We start from the raw sequence: 19861 nt of genomic DNA on the forward strand, positions 1-19861 counted from the left end.
CGTCACGGAGAACACCGCTATCCTGCAGGGACACCCAGGGGAGGAGGAGGGATCAACAAGGAGGACAACACGTTCTACAGTATACGCCACATATAGCACACACCAGGAGACGCCCTGGGAGGCAAACTGGTGCCAGACGTTTGATGGAATGCATTGTACTGTATATTGTCCCTGTCAGGCGAAAACCCCTGTAAGTCTAAAAACTGTTACTTTTCAGCTTGCGGATCTGCTACTTTCGATGCTTTTGTGTGACGCTGCAGTATGATCAAGTAGGGCATTAATTTACGTAAAAAACTCAAAAAGTGAGAATATGGAGATGGGAAGTTTCTGCCCAACAGCAACGATATGCAAGTCAATGAGAGCCAGGCGGACAACTGTATGAATAAACAATATTTTGAAAGGATTGCGACCTTTGTCACATAATCGGAGACATAATCGAGACATATCACGTATACATTATATCATCTAATTTAGGTATCTAGGAGCAGAAATTACTTTTCTGACTAGACAGTAGACTATATGAAATTCGCTTCAGATTCATCAGGTTTCCAGGCTAGACAGTCCATACTGCCCACTCCGAAAGGTACTCTGTGCTCACAACATGTCACAGCATGATGCTATTGTGAGCTTATTGCTATTTTCGAAGCGTGACACCCGTTCTCAACTAAGTATAACTTATAGCCTTAAAGTGGTACACACGACATTCACAAGCTCAACAGGCTGGTGAGGAAGGCCAGTGCTTTTGTTTGGTCTCAAGAGACCAAAGCAATAAATGCTTCTCAAACTTTTTCATGTCAAGGACCCCCAACAATGATACGTATGTATTTGGCTGCGGACCCCCATCTCAAAAATATTTTGTGCCAGGGACCTCCAGAAGCAAGTTAAAAATGTTTGCTTTAATAGTAAAGAAAAGGCTGCACACTCGTAGCCACGATGCAGGATTTATTTGAATGAAAAACCAACGTTTCGAGCTGGCAAGGTATTCTTCAGGGAAGAAGGTCCCTGGAGAAGACCTTGCCAGGTCGAAACGTTGTTTTTTCATTCAAATAAATCCTGCATCGTGGCTATGAGTGTGCAGCCTTTTCTTTACTTTTATACTTATATTTACCAAGGTCAGCAGGCAGCAGCACCTCACCAATACTGGTGTGCGCCATCCTCCCTTTTGTTAATTTGTTTTTGCTTTAAATTATTTAAAAAAAATACTATATTGAAAGATCATTTTTCAAAAAAGCGGATCTGTGAGCTTGTATATCTGCTAATTTTTAATAGCCAAAGTACACAATATGGTTAAAGTGGTTAAAATGATTGTAAAGCAACAGTATATTAACACATTTTGCTGTGGCAGAGGCAGAGTACCTTCAGGCTCATTCTGCCCAACTGAAAATTTGTATGAAATTTGTCAAACTGGTTCAGTTATCTCCCACCAGACTCCCCTGAGACCTCGTTTCTATGTCTGAATGTACGTGCCCCCGACTGCGCGGTGACTCGCCGAGCCTCCCAACTCCCTCTCTCCTCTTTTCATCTCCAAGTGCAAAATGAATATGGAGAGAGGAGACCACAAGCCCCAGAGCCTTCCCCACAGACTCATTACATTAGCATTGTGAAGGCTTTTCCGGATCCCAGCAGTGTTATGATTGATGATTCTGCGTTTTAATCCACTGATATGTAGATAATGGCATTAATAAAAAGGCAGGAAGCTAACTTTTTTTTTTGGTTTCTCAAGTCCCCGAAGAGTTTTTAAAATGCCAAAATTCAAGTATTCTATTCGCTTATTTCTATATGCCAGGCCGGAGGTTCAAGTGATGGCTGGTCACCTGCCAAGGTAGCTTGGCAGAGTAGACAAACTTATCAAGTCAGCCAGGCAACGTGTATAGCAGCATTTGGCTGGAGGGAGGCTGGTGTTATATTCCCTCCTACAAGGTAAAGACAAAGTAACAGCTGAGACAGGCAGTGATTAAAGGTGGGGTAAGTGATTTTCTTTGGTTAAAATAAGTGTTAAATAGCTCTATATTCTGATAGTACTCATTGCTATAGAGTGTTTGTTCAGTAAAAGGAGTCTCCTTGTCTCTCTAGCTCTTTATAAAACAGAAAATGCATTTTTGTTTCATTTCCAATTTTATCCAATCAGGATAGAGAACTCAATCAGGATATAGATTAAACAAGTGAAATTGGAAGTGATGACACTAAGAAATGAGCAGTCAAAATTGGAACTGGAACACTATAAAAATGAAGCTTAAAAATGGGTACTTTCTCCTGATTGGCTGAGATTTTGACACCTACCGAAAAATGTATTTTCTGTTTATCAAAGAGCTGGAGAGACGGGGATACTCCTGTTACTGAACAAACACTCTATAGCAATGATTACTATCAGAATATAGTGATTTAACCTTTTAACAACATTGTTGTTTTCACAAAAAAATATCACTTACCCTACCTTTAAGTTGCAGAGCGTTCAATACTATACCCCCTAATGTATAATATGCAGCTATTGGCATTGTTAACCCATTAAGACCTGAGGCCCATTCTAAAAATGTCTTCTAAATCCTAAGAGTTTTCTGAAATGTTATCAGCGGTTCTCCAAACATTTCTAGGACCCCCAAAATGATATGTATTTGACCACAGACACCCCCCCCCCCCATCTCAAGATATTTTGTTCCAGGGACCCCCAGAAGCAAAGGTTTTAGTTAAAAATATTCGCTTTAAAAAATAATTCAAAGATTTGCAGAAATGTTCACGAAAAAAAAAAAAAAGCAGACAAGCTCATAGCGCGGCATGAAGTGACGCACTATGAGCTTGTATATCTGCTATTTTTGAATAGCCAAAGTATAAAATATTGTTAAAGTGGTTAAAATGATTGTGACGCTATATTAACTACTTTTTTAGGACCTCACTTTGGGAACCAATGTGCTATATGTATATAGTAAATTGGACTATTGGTTTACTTATGTATTACTTTATTATTAGATTACTATTTCTATGCATTTGATGTATTATTGATGTATTATGATATGATGTATTATCTTGTGTCCTTGCGTACTGTAAATCGCTCTGGATTAACACATTGCGTGCCAATCGCGTAGTTCTACGCGAACCTAAGTAACAGGTGCCAGTCGCGTAGATCTACGCAAAGTGGTCTTTTTTTTTCTTTTTCTCGCAGTGACACATTTCATTGTAGCACTCTCTCGCAGTGACACATTTCATTGTAGCACTCTCTCGCAGTGACACATTTCATTGTAGCACTCTCTCGCAGTGACACATTTTATTGTAGCACTCTCTCGCAGTGACACATTTCATTGTAGCACTCTCTCGCAGTGACACATTTCATTGTAGCACTCTCTCGCAGTGACACATTTCATTGTAGCACTCTCTCGCAGTGACACATTTTATTGTAGCACTCTCTCGCAGTGACACATTTCATTGTAGCACTCTCTCGCAGTGACACATTTCATTGTAGCACTCTCTCGCAGTGACACATTTCATTGTAGCACTCTCTCGCAGTGACACATTTCATTGTAGCACTCTCTCGCAGTGACACATTTCATTGTAGCACACCGGAAACGGAAAATGAATGTCAATCGAAGATTTTCGTTCCCATCCACCGCCGCTCTAAAGCTTCCGCTAAATCGGCATTATCTCGGTGTTGTTTTTCTCCTCGCTCCTCCATAGAAACTGCGACTACTGCAAAATGGAATGTTGCCGATTGAAAATTTCTTCTCTGGGCCACTCACACAGCTACCCTGTGTGTTTACAAACAGTTTAACGCGCGATCTTAAGGTATTTAGCGAGGTCTGTGGCGAGGTGAAAAAAACAAAAAAACAACAATAAATCGCTGGCACTGGTGAGTACATTATGATATTAAACTCTGGCATGGAATGTGTTAAGAGTGCCTGCTAAATGCCTAAACTGTAAACTGTAAACTGTAAGAGCTAATACAGGATTCAAGTCACACCATTGTCACCTGATTGAGATATATCCAAACAATATAGCCACTAGCCATGAAATAGCCATGAAATAGCACTTGACAGAGGGGGGGGGGGCTGGTGTAAGTCTCCCTTTTTTGATTGCCAACATTAAAAGTGGCTTTAATGAGAAAGATTCACAGAGATACTCGAGTCTAATAAAAGTGGATCGTCTCATTTGATTTAAGTGAGCAGTGCCTCATCAAAGAGCAGCCAAAAGGGGGACAGTAGAATTGTTACATGTGTCAGTAGTGTCTGTGGAAGAGTGTGACAGTAGAGTGTGTATGTCAGAGAGTGGGTCTGTGAGTGGGTGTGGTTACTTCCAGGTTCCAGGTGCTGCCTATCTGCCAAGTGCTGGATGCCAATCATCAGCTCTTCCAGTGATTGGTTGGGGTTGGCTACTTAAAGACACCAAACACCTGAGGATTTTGTCAGCACTTGCAGTAGTGCTGTCCCCTGCTCGCCTGCCATATTGTTTGTTCTGTTATCATGTGTTAATCCTAGTTATGTTCAGTAAAGCCTTCATTAGGCTTGCTGGTGCAAGTTGTTCTGAAGGTACATTGATGGTTCAGATTGTTACCAGTTTGGATTCTTCCTTTGCTGGTTACTAATGGTGTATGGGTGCCAGTTTTTTGTACCAGTAAACGTTTGGCCAGATTAATTGAGTGCAGTTAGGTTAAAGTAGGACTCACTCTGTACTCTTTATTTCTATGTTTGTTAGATTAGACAGTTTCCGAAACTCCAGATAAGTTCAGCTTGATTTTGATTATTTATTGAGTTGCCCCATATATCATTTATTCTGTTAAGGTTTAAAATCATGTTGAAAATCAAGTGTTGAAAATCATGTCATAAAATAATTCATTCATTGTCAAATCATGCAATTCTAACAAGAAAGGAAAATAAATGGTCAATAAAAACCAGACTTCACTTTCCAACCCGTATGTGACAATCCTTCATTTTCCCCTAGACCAAAGGATTGTAACATAATGGGGGCTCGTCCGGGATTTTTGCTCGTTTTCGGTTGTTGAGTGAAATCTGTGTTTGTTTGTTAGCAGTGTTTAATAGTGTTCAGTAGCAGGAAATGGCAGCTTTTGATTGGAAAGCATTTGTGGCTGATCCGTCAATTGGTGAATGTGATTGTAGGAAGGATGATTTTGTTAACTGCGGACCACTTCAGAGTTATGGTAAAAAGGGGAATGGTAAAAATAAAATCAAGGAGATTTTATTCAGTAAACTGGGGGACATAGGGGTGTTGGTCCTGCCAGAGCGGCCCGTTACGGAGGTGTCTAACATTGGAGCATCTGTTGACAAGGGGGGAGCCGATGTGGCATTAATAGGTTGTGAGAGCACTGTGTCTGAAAGGGGGATACGGTTGGGGCACAGCTTGATGTGAAACCCAAACCTCCTGGCACATCACAACCGCGCCTAGATTCGGGCTCCTCTACTGGTTCAGCTGGCTCCTCATACTCCTGAGAAAAAAAAGTGCATTGCACGTATGGAAATGGAGGAAGGGGAGACAGAAAAAGCTTTCCAAATAGAGCTCAAGGAAATTGAGTTGAGGAAAGAGATCCGCATTCATGGATGCGGTGAGGAGATCTGGGTCTCCAGAGGCCTTGGGTACCGCTGCTGCGCAGACCGTGCAGGCACCCAGTCCAGGTACAGTTCAATTCGAAAACACTTAGCACATTGGTTTAGTGCACCCCTTTCTGTGAGTCTGAAGTGGATTCCGTTTAGGTGTAGAAACAAATAATTGCCCATCAGGGGTGGATCAGTCACAAAATGGCGATGCAGGTTCGTAGTTTTGTCTGTTATGTAGAGGTTATTACTTGTGGATGTTTAAATGTAGTGATGTCTACTTGGTTTTGTGTATGTGGTGGTAGTTGCTACTCTGTTTTATGTAGTAATATTCATTACTGTGTGGTGTTATGTAGTTATGTAATGATGTTGACTATGCGTCATGTAGAACTATCGCTACTCGTAGTTTTGTGGTGCTCAGGGTGTGTTTGGTATGAATGTTTGTGTCTAAAAGTTTAGTAACACTGCATTCTTGGTATTCACCCCTCTTGAATTCTGGAACTCGTAAATGTTCTGTTTTGATCTAAAACGTTGGGTGCTAAATGTTTAGTAACTCTCCGTTCTTGAAAGGTTGTATCTGCTAAGGGGGTTAGTTAAAATGAAGAGTTTCAGGGCAGCCTTTGGCTGACTGTTAGTCTGATTACTAGTCAAGCAGGTTAACTTTTGATTTTGTGACTGAGCAAGTGCAGGATTTGGCCTTTCATCTCCTCAGACTCCTGTAGACTGAGCTTCTTGTTGGCCATATGCTCACTCCCCTTCTCCATGTCAGTGATCATCTTCTTCAAGTGCAGGGGGTGTCTTTTTAAGGTGTTTCCTCACTGGAGAGTAGTTGAGGCTACTTCTCAATTAAGCCTGTGGGTCAGGTAATGCTCACTTGAGTAGTTGTGGCCACTTTTCAATTAAGCCTGTGGGTCAGGTAAGGCTCGAGTAGTTGAGGCTACTTCTGAAATGGGTCTTTATCGTAAATCAGCGTAAATCAGCGTAAATCCACGTAAATCAGCGTAAATCCTCGTAAATCTTGTAATCTCGTAACTCCTCGTAAATAGACAAACATCAGGTTAGAAGTTTGATTTTAAGGGTGGGGGTGTTACATGTGTCAGTAGTGTCTGTGGAAGAGTGTGACAGTAGAGTGTGTATGTCAGAGAGTGGGTCTGTGAGTGGGTGTGGTTACTTCCAGGTTCCAGGTGCTGCCTATCTGCCAAGTGCTGGATGCCAATCATCAGCCCTTCCAGTGATTGGTTGGGGTTGGCTACTTAAAGACACCAAACACCTGAGGATTTTGTCAGCACTTGCAGTAGTGCTGTCCCCTGCTCGCCTGCCATATTGTTTGTTCTGTTATCATGTGTTAATCCTAGTTATGTTCAGTAAAGCCTTCATTAGGCTTGCTGGTGCAAGTTGTTCTGAAGGTACATTGGCCGCGTTTCCCAACGAGATTCGTAGAGATGCTGCGTTGAGCATCTGCGCAGGTTCTACGACGGGTCTTACGTGTGTCCACACAATCTGCGCAGTACCATAGCAGCCACGTAGATTTCAGCTCATGCGCTGCCTACGCAGCCTGCGTAAGAGCCTGGGACCCGGCGAAACCAACGCTCTACCCTCATTAGTAGCAGCTGGTTCTGCCCAACGTGCAATCGCTTCCCACGTCCACGGCGTTGCGTGTCTGCTAAAACTACATTTGGGAGACAGAATGGCGTATCCTACTCTCCTCCTACTTCTGCGAGAGGCGTAGCCCTGCAGTGCTCTCCTACGGAGCAGTTTGTTACTAGCGACCTGGGGCGGTAGTAACACCCATCGTAGCGAAATAGATCTATGAAAAGACCGACCGACCGACCACACACACACACACACACACACACACACACTCTCTCTCTCTCTCTCTCTCTCTCTCTCACACACACACACACACACACACACATAAAAATATTAAGCAAGCCAAGTTAACTAAAGGACGTAAGACCCCAGTTCCCCTCACAAAGTGACAGCTGACGTCTGCAAGATATAAATGTATATGAAAAAAAAAAGAATTACCAAAAGTAACAGCTTTCAGTATGGGTCGTCCACTAGCCTAGCGGTCTAGGCGCATGTCACACAATATGGGAATCCATCAAGATAGCTGTCGCGGGTTCGACTCTAGTACCGACGACCTTACTGTGTCTCTCTTCCCTTTTCCTGTCAGTCTATTGTCCTGTCCAAATAAAGGCAAAAAAGCCCCTAAATATATATTTAAAAAAAAGGACGCAGAATGTCCCATTTCCCAAGTTTAATATGTATAAATATATTTTTTTAAATAGCAGATTGCAAGCTCACAACGCCTCTTAAGCTTGTAGATGTAATTTAATGCATAAATATATTCAAACGTTGTATTTAGAGTGGACTGCTTCAGGACATCTGACAGTTGGCTCTGTCACCTCTTATGAGATGATCGGAATTTACTAGAATTTATAAACACCGGATCCATGCATATTTAGGGAAGCAGTGAGCTGGGATTGAACCCGAAACTCCCACTCGCCAGCACGACACGTTACCAGTCATGCTAATAAGCCTGAGCTCGATAGCCAGGTCTTTTGCACGCCCTTTCTCGTTTTGTGTTGTTGAAAGTCTATTCTCGGAGGTGGGAAGCCTCTCAGCACCCCACCTACTCTGTAAAATACACTTTTTGGGCAGAAAATAAAATATGTCAGCGAGACGGAAATTATTTTTATTTACTCCACAGTGCCCTCTACAGATTTTGGTTAATGGTAAGTTCAATCCTACAGATCTGTAGAGGGCACTGTGGAGTAAATAAAAATAATTTCCGTCTCGCTGACATATTTTATTTGCTGCCCAAAAAGTGTATTTTACAGAGTAGTTGGGGTGCTGAGAGGCTTCCCACCTCCGAGAATAGACTTTCAACAACACAAAACAGCCTTTGCTTTGGTGAGTAGCGAAATGGTTTTGTTTATTTTTACTACTCTTGGGTCTTCCAGGGCGTTAGAGGGAACTCACTAACGCTCTGAACCAGGGCTGCGCTGCTTAGTCCTTTATGCATGAACCCGAAGTTTACAAATTGTACTCTCACGGATGATCCGATCGTCTGATAAAAATATTAAGCATATGGCAAGTTAACTAAAGGTATATAAATGATGCTGAGCTAAACATGTTTCCGAAATTTCGAAGTTTTATAGTTAAACGTTATGATGAAAGTCCCCAGTTCCTCTCACAAAGTGACAGCTGTTGCGCTCGCCATTTTTATGAATGGTTAAAAAATCTTTTGAAACTAGCAGATCTACAAGCTCACAACGCTTCACAAGCTTGTAGATCTGCTATTTTCAAAAGATTTTAATACATATTAAATTTGGGAAATGGGACATTCTGCATACCTTTACTTTTGGTATTTTAAGTATATTTAATTTACTTGCATAATGGGGACACTTTAGTGTTTTATTTAACTTGCAGATGTCAACTCACCACTGTAATTTCATTCATAAATATATTATTCAAAAGTTGTATTTGGAGTGGACTGCTTCAGGACATCTGACAGTTGGCTCTGGTATTTTTATGATCCATTTCACTTTCGCAAAGGGTGTTTAAACTGCAGTGTAGCGGCAGACAGCCCTACGTAGTTTACGTCGGCCTTACGTAGACTTCGTCCAGGAGGTCTTTACGTCTATGCTGTCTCGCGAATGTAGTTTTAGCACACACGTAATGAGAACCTGCGACGATGGTGCCTCCTGAAGCCAGTTTAGATACCACGTAGAGCACACACAGCTGCTACTAATGAAGATAGATCGTGGCGGGGTTGCTACTGCGCAGGTGCGTGGAGGCTCTCACGCAGCTTCTAGGCTGCGTCTGAGCTCAAAGTCGTTTGGGAAACCTGGCCATTGATGGTTCAGATTGTTACCAGTTTGGATTCTTCCTTTGCTGGTTACTAATGGTGTATGGGTGCCAGTTTTTTGTACCAGTAAACTTTTGGCCAGATTAATTGAGTGCAGTTAGGTTAAAGTAGGACTCACTCTGTACTCTTTATTTCTATGTTTGTTAGATTAGACAGTTTCCGAAACTCCAGATAAGTTCAGCTTGATTTTGATTATTTATTGAGTTGCCCCATATATCATTTATTCTGTTAAGGTTTAAAATCATGTTGAAAATCAAGTGTTGAAAATCATGTCATAAAATAATTCATTCATTGTCAAATCATGCAATTCTAACAAGAAAGGAAAATAAATGGTCAATAAAAACCAGACTTCACTTTCCAACCCGTATGTGACAATCCTTCATTTTCCCCTAGACCAAAGGATTGTAACAAGAATCTAATAAAACACTCAGAATGAGTCACTTCAAAGTAAACACGGGGACGAATTCACAAAGAATACATTTTGCGGCCACTGCATAGCAACATGAATTGCACATCTCTTGCACCCGCTATCTGCCTTGTCTTAACCCATTAAAACAGCAAAAGCATCTGGGTCATTTTAGAGTTGAGCTAAAAAGTATAATTTTATACTTTGGCTATTCAAAAATAGCAGAAATACAAGCTCGTGGCACATCACTTCGTACATCACTTACTCAAATCTTTACTTCTGGGCATTCCTGGAAAAACATATTTTGAGATGGAGGTCGGCGGCCGAATACATATAATTTTGTGGGTCCTTGAAATGAGAAAGTTTGAGAACCACTGATATAGCGACATACGTTTTTTCATAAAACTGGATTTAGAAGACATTTTGTAGAATCTGCCTCAGGTTTTAAAGGGTTAAGGTCAGATTGAAAAACGATACTGTGCTAATGATATGCCAACACAAACAAGACATACATTTATGCACCACCGCAGAGTGCAATTTGTCCTTGTTTTGTGTCTGCAATTATCCATGTCGCTAAGTACAGTACAGTCTAAACGGTGCATCTTTGTCACCGAGGAGTTTGTGGAGCTGGCTTATTACAGCCAACCATTGGCAATTTGACATTATTTATGTTGTCTGAAAATAACATTTCGCATGGCCGAAGTCAGACTCAAGTCCGCTGGTTGAGCTGAGAGGCTGTGAAACGTTTCTTTCCCTCAGGCTACATTTGGAAATTGGACTATAATAGCATTGTTGTTACAGACAGTGCTTGAATTGTGCAGTACTCACCAGTACAGAGAACCGATTCTGCTGGCTTTTGCCCACCCGTAATATTTATAATTATGTACCACCACTTTCTAATGAATCTAGGTACGCAGGTTGGGAAGCCATGTGTAAAATTGTGCTAATCCCCCCCAACGCTTTCAAGGCTACCCGGCTGTGGCCATCTTGAAATCCCACAAAATGATGAATTTAATTTGACATCAATTATAACCATATTACCAGCACCATGTGCACACATAATGTAAAACATGGTGTGTACCGCAGCTTTGCTGAAAGGATGTGGGATGCTTGCACAGTGCACACTGCACGACTAGGTATGAAATGCAAATAAAATATAGTCTATATCACTGTTTCCCAAACAGTGGGTCGGGACCCATGTTTGGGTCACGGACCAATTTTTATGGGTCTCGAGTAAATTTCCTACATTCAAATACATATATTATTTCAAAGGATTTAAAAAAAAAAGTGTAAACAAAAAACAATTTTTTTTTCATCTATTAACACATTAACCGCCAAGAACGTAGTCCTACGGTCCGTTAAATCCAACTGTTAAGCGCCGAGACCGTAGCCCTACGGGCTGCGGTCTTTTCGCGCATGCGCGGTCCGGGTGCACTTTCGGAATTTTTTTGATCCACTTCCGTTTCCGGTTTGATGACCGGAAACGGAATTATTTGGGATCCGGTTTTGACGATCACGTCCGCCCTCGTTCTACAGACGAAACTGAAACTCAATTCTCTTCCTGTAGTTTTTTCTCCTCGCATTTCACTGTTTAACGTAATCCGCTCTAACTCAAACATGGATGCCCCGTTTGACACGTGGTTTTCACTGGGAGATACAGTGGGATGTCGCGGATGTAAACAGACCGGCTCAATCTCAATCTTAAGGATTTTAACAAGATCTATGGCGACATGAAAAAAACAAAAAAACAACAAAAACACCTTGGCACTGGTGAGTACATTATGAGATTAACCTCTGGCGGTCGATGTGTTAAAAACAATTCCAAAATCTTTCAAAATAATTTTATGAATTAAATATTTTTTTTTTGTAATTTCTATAAAAGAAAAAAAAAAGTTTAAGAAGTAGTGAAAATAGCAGGTCTACAAGCTCACAACGCGGCGCGAGTGAGCTTGAAGGTCTGCTATTTTCACTAGTTTGGGTCCCGGGCAAACATCTAATTTCTCTTTTTTGTCTTGAGCTAAAAGTTTGGGAACCGCTGGTCTATATACAATAGTTCTAGACCTAAAATGAACAGCCTAAAAATGTTACCCATCGTGTTTTATGTGGTGTGACCGAATCAGCATGTGTGCCTTTCAGCGTGCCATATGGGAGCTTGCACGCACGGAAAAAAAGCAAATTAGTAAAGTGGGTTTGACACCCCCTGTAGGCTACAACAGGGTTTCTCAAAGTGGACTCCAGGGACTCTCAGTCCAAATGGACCCTTACAAGTCTGTAACTCTGACAGTACACAAATGGAACCAAATGGACCCGTTTGTATACTGTCTGGTACAAGATGGTACAAGATGGCTGGTACAAGATGGCTAAACGATTCTCTCATGAGCACACCTGGCATGATGATGCCTTTGCCTGGCTACAATCACTGCCGCTGCCATTATCACTGGAAAATATGGACAAGACGCCCCTGATAAATGTGCTACAGTTACAACCAACTCTCTGAAGACTCTAATCATTTCCACTATGTGTGACTATTAGCGCTGGTGTTTTTCTGCAACATAGAAAGGTGCCAAATGTTTCCATAACTGCCTAATTTAAATATGCGCAAATAGCACCAGAGCGACCAAGATGTGATTTGCTCGGCAGCGCAGTTAGGGGTGCAATTCATCCTTGGCAGGTACTTTGATATCTTTTTATGTCTTATTTGTGCAGGCTTAACGGCCTCAAAAGCCAATTAATCATTTTGTGAATTTGTCGCAGAGATTAGTATTAGTAGAAATCAGCGTGAAGCCATCCCATTAGCTCTCAATTAAATATAATATATATTTATTTTGTTATTAATTTTTTTTATTATATATTTTTTTATTTGCATTGATTTTGTTTCATTTCAATGTAAAGAATGTCTAAGGATACTAGTAACTGATGTAGTGGTGGTTTGAGATGGTGGAGGAGCCTTTATGTGTATGTCCTTGTTGATATGTTTTTGTTATGCAGTACCAGTATTACGAGGCTGGTTAATTATCATTGCTCTATCAAATATTCAACATATTTTATTCACGAATTTTATAATTTACTCAAACAATAATGTATTCCTATTCTTCTCATGTCACGTTCACTTTTCGGATACTGAGATGTTCACTTAAACCACAGCGTCTTACAATAAGTGTCTCATCCACTTACAAAGGCATGGAGACAGTGGCTGACATTTGGAATACATTCTTGGAAAGGTGACATGTGACTATCATTAATTAGCCTGGTATCCAGCCTGCTTCGCTACGTTCTGTGGACTTTTTTTTCTCTCTTCGCTTCTCAGTCTGGAAAGCACCCTATTGACTCGTTTTGCAGAACTACACTGGAACTACATATGTTACGTTAGGCAACGTCGTTGCTGATTGGATGTTGTTCAAATGAATGACGAATCACAACGATCACACTGTTTTTTTTGTCCCTCCCCGCACCACAGACCAATCAGAAGCCACGGTTCGATTCCAGCCGTATGCCATGTCCCGCCTCCCTTGGAGATAGGGTGCTTTCCAGACTGAGAAGCGAAGAGAGAAAAAACACAATTCTCTCTCAGAAGAACCACTGAAGGCTTTTTTGAGGCATGGAGAACTTTCATTGAACATTTTAATAATCATACCTCTCCAGAATAGAATGCTCTGTGTGTTTCGGACAGTGTCTCTCTCACTGGTGTATGACACAATGACTGTGACCCATGATGTGACCCCTGACCTTGTTTGTTGTATTTATTTCTTTTTCTGTACTGTACTGTACTGTACTGTACTGTACTGTACTGTTATGTAGTTGTTGTTTTGCCTTGTTGTGCTGTTTACTCGTTTTTGTTTGGGGGTGGGATTGTATGTTGTTTTTTGGTTTGTTTTGTGATGTAATGTGACTTTCGCCATATGCTATTTAACACATCGGGTGCCGAACACGGTCTGAACCGTGTTTACACAGAGTAGCGCATTGGTGCCGAAAACGGTCTGAACTGTGTTTTCAGTCTTTTTGTTTTTTCTGTTTTTTTTCCACACGGGAGGGGCTAGAGCAGCTCTGGAGTCACCCTAGGCGATTCTGAGAAGGATAGGCCAGTTGGATCACCGAGTCAAAAACATGGCTCCCCATCCGCTTCCTGTCTATTTCCTTCTTTAAAACGTCTGTATCTTCGAATCTGTTTCCGCTGGGGAAAACCGGTCATGCGCGATGCGCGATCCCTCCCCGTTGTAACTCGCGAGTGAAATGTTATCGTTCCAGGATGTAGCCAGGGTCATCGCGCTCCATGAATGCATGCTTTTTTTAACGTGGATTTGCTAGAGCTTTAAACAGCAAAGCGCAGTCAATGGTGAGATTGCTGGCACCCAACGTATTCTGTTATAAAAAAAATGCTGGCACCCAATGTGTTAATTGTCCCCAATAAAAAAGTATTAAAAAGATAATGATAATAATTGTGCAGCTACAAGTTAGTAAAAATAATGTAAATAGTACAGTAAAACTATAAAACAGTAGTGCAACATCAACTGAAGCGTTCGAAATACAAATATATCGATGACTGTGAATGACATATCATCATGTGATAAATTACATGGTATCGGAATGGCGGAGACACAGCATACTCGCCGATACCGATACCAGCATTTTAGGCAGTATCGGCATCTTTTCCGGGACACAGGTATTATTGGTATCGGAACGACACTCACCTCCCCCTGTAGACGAATTTCATTGGCTCCACCGCCAGCGCCGTGGCGACGATGTCGTCGGCGTTGTGCCTCCGCCCGCTCACCATGATGAGGCCGTCCATCTTGCCGGAGATGAACACCAGGCCCCCGGGGCCGATGAAGCCCAGCAGGCCGGTCCGCACGAAGGCATACTCGCTGACCAGCGCCCCGCCGGAGCTCACTGGATACACCTGTACACATTGTTACACTGTTGCTATTGTTCTATATGTCAGCTGTTCAAAACCTTTTCAGGGCGTGACCCCCCAAAATAATCATATTTGAACTGGGGACCCCCCACCCTGATAAGCTCTTGGAATTGTAGGAGTTGAGGCATTACATTTAGTTTGACTCGGTTTCTTATATTATTTGACAATTTGGCCAATGTTTGACCAGTTCTTATAAGTTTGTTGATTACTTTTGATGCAGTTCTTTTCTTTCTTTTTTAAAAAGGTCTCAAAAGTCATTAAATTGTCACTTCACCGTCATCTGGGGACCCCCCCAAAATCATGTGGGAGGGCACCCCCCTGGGGGTCCTGACCCACAGGAGGAGAACCAGTGCTGTACTGTATGTCACTGGTTACAGTATACACACTACACTGTTATTGTTCTGCATGTCAGGGTTATGTTGGTTTTGCAGCCACTGTGGAGGGGCTGCAGACATAATTTTTGTCCTGAACTGAGCTGTAAATAACAGTATTCTGACTGTCAAATGTGATGTTTTTTTTTGAAAATAATCTAGTAAGTATGTAAGTATACTTATACTTTAAAAAATAAATAAAAAATAAAAAATAAATATATATATATACCGTAATTTTCCCACTAGAAGCCGCACCTGAATATAAGCCACAGCAGCTAAATTGAATGATTTGTACATATATAAGCCGCACTGGACTATAAGCCGCAGGTGTAAAATCCATAGATTTAGGAGGTCCCCTAGTGGCCGTTAGCTGTAAAAATCCATAGATAAGCCGCACCGTTATATAAGCCGCAGGGTCGAAAAATGGGAAAAAAGTCGTGGCTTATAGTCCGAAATTTACGGTATATATATATATATATATACACGCATGCACGCACGCACGCACGCACATACGCACGCACGCACACACACACACACACACACACACACACACACACACACACACACACACACACACACACACACACACACACACACACACACACAGTATATATATAAGCCACAAGGTGCCCGATGCCTTGCAGACTGATGGGAATTTGCTTTCAAGCTTTAATGCTGAACACACAAGAGTCCTAACCTCAAAGGTGTTCTTGGTCATGCCAGCAAGGCCGTAGTATGAGGTGCCAGTGGCAATGGAACAGATACACAACTCGCCGATCTCATCTGTCCGACACAGCAGGGGAACGCCCTCTGGTTTCACTACACACATTGCACCTAGAGAGAGAGAGAGAGAGAGAGAGAGAGAGAGAGAGAGAGAGAGAGAGAGAGAGAGAGAGAGAGAGAGAGAGAGAATGTTAACAGCACCCACATTTGGGACTAGTATCCCACTCACACCTTTCACTCCTTATTGTGACATTTCATTTGTACAGACATTTTGGACTAGTTTTCGTTCATTTATCATGTATTTATTAACGTGATTAGATTTAACATAAGATACTGACCCTGTAAAAAAAATAAAAAAGATCCTTTATTATTTGCCCCGTTCCATTAAATCCCACAGTATTTCCAGTTAAAACAAATTCTAAAGACAAAGACTGAGTTCTTCAAACACGACATGTGTGAGAGACAGAGAGAAGAGAGGGCAGGCCAGGGACATCAGACCATGTTGATTTGACATGATTTGAAGACATGAACTCACAACTTCTACTACATGACACGTGTACTAAATGGCTTAGCCACCAGGGGGCACATCAATAATACAGTTTGAACCATAAGGCCATGTTGGAAATAAAAAAAAGATATCACTATGTAACAAATGTTATGCTCTGTTATACATGTTATCAATCAAAGACATGTTTCTCTGTCAGCTTCTTCATCTGTGTGAGAAAGGTGCTTTCAATGGAGAGACCTGTTGGCAAACGTATGTCTGGCAGGACGGATTTTAATTGAATAAAATCCATTATTGCCTGTGAATGTGGCCACACATTCACACATGAGGGAACTAGTAGGGCTGATGTGTTGCCATCTCTGCTTAGCTTATTATAAGCGACATGGGCTTGTTTTTCTGTTAAGTCGCTTGTAAATATTGGTAGTTGCAGGTTGCAGTTTTTTTGGGCTTGTTTTCAAAGTAACTTTGCTTATTTGGGCTTGCTTCCTAATGTTGTAATCATTGTATTTATTGTATTATTATTTAAAAAAATTGTTTAACCCAGTGGTTCCCAAACATTTTCATGATGAGGACCCCCAAATTAACATGTATTTGATCGCAGACCCCCCCCCCCCCCCCATCTGAAAATATGTTGTGCCAGAGACCCTGTACCAGATTGGTGTTATTAAAATGTTTCACAAATAATCTACATTTATTTTAGTGCACCTAGCCTTTGAAGTGAGTTGCTATGATAACAGGATAGGCATACTTGTTCTTAGATAAGATTATTTTAAGATAATAATAACGGTTATAAAACAGAAACAGGTGACGACATTGACGTGTGATCTATGAGACTGATCTTAAGAGTAAGCAACACAGCTGCCGCTAATCAAATTAACCCATTAACACTTGCATGACTAAGCTATCAATATGACCGATTTTGAGAATTTAAAGTGGATTATCTTCTCTCATGAAGCTCTGAGAAAGTTCCCCTTTCATGACTTTTCCTAAATATTTGTTTCAAATCATCTCCGTTTTTTCTCTCTTCTGAAACGTATTATAAATATGAAATATATACCATATATACCATCCCAACCGTTATATTTTGGCTAAATTGACCGCTCTCCCCCTCTCTCCCCCAGGCAAGAGCAGTTGACACCTCTAGACCCCCCGCAGAGCGGCCCGTAGACGAGCAGACTCAAGAGCAGTGGCGAATTTTCAGGACCTTCAGGGTATTCAGAGAAGGCCCTGGGATCCTCAGATGAAAGAAAATAAAAATTCTATAAATAAAATATTTTTTTGATATAAGTTTTTTTTTTTTATCAAGTAATTTTTTTTTTTTTGTGTTGCTAATCTGTTAAACTGCACTGTTTCGCTCGCCATACTTATTTTATTTGTTTTTGCCCCATGCACTGTGTATTTGAGTGTGTTTGTGTTGGGAAAAATTAACAGCCAATCAGAGAATTTTACTACAGAGTCTCTGGGCAGAATATTCGCCATCGTGGGGATTCTAGCATGACCATCGGCTCAATAGTAGCCTAGGTGTGGATTGACAGTTTAAGCAACCAATCATATTTCGAGTTGTAGTCAATGGGCGTAGTCTTTCAGAGTTCAAGGTATTCTAGAAGGTAGCGGAAGTCTCGCCCCAAAACCCGCTTGCCTGAGGTTACGTTTAGGAACACCAGTTGAATACTGGCGGATTTTCCCCGGGGTGATTGTGTTTTGGGGCGAGTGTTTGGTAGACCCGCTCAGCTACGGGAAAGCGCCAGACTCTCACGGGGTCACACAGACTGTGATTGTATGAATGTAAACAAACGCAACATGGCAGCAAGTGAAGTTAATACCGTTGCAAATGATGATGTCGTTGTGGATTTATTATCAGTGCCCTTTTCAAGACGAGCCTTTAATGAAAAGATGGACATTGTTAAAAAAGGCCGCCCAACACCGGATAAACTGGAGATAAGCCAAGCTTCAAAGGCGGGCTACGAGCGGCATTTTCAGGGTAGCAATTGGGAACGATACCCGTGGCTTACAGGCTCGGTTCTAAATAAGAAGCTGTACTGCTGGGAATGCTTGTTGTTTGGTACCGATAAGGGTGCGTGGAACTGGAGAGGCTACGACAACCTTAGCAGTTTAACCAAAGCTGCACAAAAGCATGAAGGCTCAGCAAGTCACCTTAAGGCAACTATTAGTTTGAAAACCTTTGGAGACACAAGGATTGATTTACAGCTGGATGAACAGAGACGGAGAGACACAACTATGCACAATGAAAAGGTGAAAAAAAATAGGGATCTTTTGAAACGTCTCATACACTCTGTCATTTTCCTAGGCAAACAGGAGATGGCTTTTAGGGGCCATGATGAGAGCAGAACATCATTGAATCGCGGTAATTACCTGGAGATTTTATCATACAGAATATGATCCAGATTTGCACTACCATCTGACCACTTCCAAAGTGTTTATTGGAACCTCAAGTCAAATACAGAACGACTTAATAAGTGCTGTTGGTGGTGTGATGGATGATGCCATTAAAGAAGAAATAAATAAAGCATCATTTGTAGCTCTTATGCTGGATGAAACATCTGATGTGAGCAATGCTGCGCAGCTATCGATTGTTCTTCGTTACGTAACAGACAGTGGCGTACAAGAGAGGTTCGTTAAATTTGTGGATGTGTCGGGGAGCAAACGGGCAGAACAGGTAGCAACCCTGGCCCTTGGATTCTTGGAGGAATATGCATGCACAGACAAACTTGTAGCCCAGTGCTACGATGGTGCTCCCGTTATGGCATCGGGACTGAACGGGGTCCAAGCCAAAGTGAAGGAAAAGATTCCCCAGGCGCTTTTCATACATTGTTATGCACATGTCCTTAATTTGGTATTATCACAAGGTGTAGGTAAAATTAACGAATGCAAAATCTTCTTCGCACACCTTTCTTCCATGGCCGCATTTTTTAGTAAATCGCCAAAACGAACGCAACTGCTCGATGAGATATGCCAGAAGCGACTGCCACGAGTTGCACCAACCAGGTGGAATTTTGCATCAAGATTGGTGTGCACTGTATTCGATCAGAAAGATGATCTCAAGGATGTGTTCGAGTATGTAGTTGACCACCATGATGAGTATGACGATCCTGCTATAAGCAGTGCTGATGGTTACATATCAAACCTGAGCAGCTTTGAATTTTGCTTTTTGCTTTCAATATTTAACGACATATTTTCACATGCAGATGTTCTCTTCGACATCTTGCAGAAAAAGTCATTTGACATGCAGTTTTGTATGTCCAGGGTGGACCAGTTTTGCATTTGCATTGAGGGGCAGAGGGCAAATTTTGATCAGCTCTATGACGAGACAGTGCAGAACACCAGCGTGCCATCTGGGCGCAGAGTGCATGGAGATCCACGTGCACACTACAAGAAGTTGTTTGACAGCATTATTGACAATATTCTCAATCAAATGACAAATCGTTTTAAAGATCACGAAAAGCTTTCATTCCTTTCGCTCCTTGACCCCAAGCAGTTCCCCATCTTTAAAACGACGTTCCCTGAAACTGCTTTCG

General features: G+C 41.6%; 1 protein-coding gene across 1 annotated transcript in view; it reads right to left on the reverse strand.

Annotated features, from left to right (window-relative positions):
* The window catches only part of LOC308077617 (disco-interacting protein 2 homolog C-like), a 95543-nt gene that overhangs the window by 24317 nt on the left and 51365 nt on the right, over window positions 1-19861 (reverse strand). The window contains 3 exon segments of the mRNA XM_080418375.1: window positions 1-22; window positions 14503-14711; window positions 15795-15931. The exon segment at window positions 1-22 is cut by the window's left edge and continues 93 nt beyond it. Of these exon segments, the coding sequence (XP_080274501.1) occupies window positions 1-22; window positions 14503-14711; window positions 15795-15931 (368 nt within the window).

The sequence above is a fragment of the Gymnoscopelus braueri genome (genome assembly GCF_963280865.1).
Source record: "Gymnoscopelus braueri genome assembly, chromosome: 21".
NCBI classification, from domain to species: Eukaryota; Metazoa; Chordata; class Actinopteri; order Myctophiformes; family Myctophidae; genus Gymnoscopelus; species Gymnoscopelus braueri.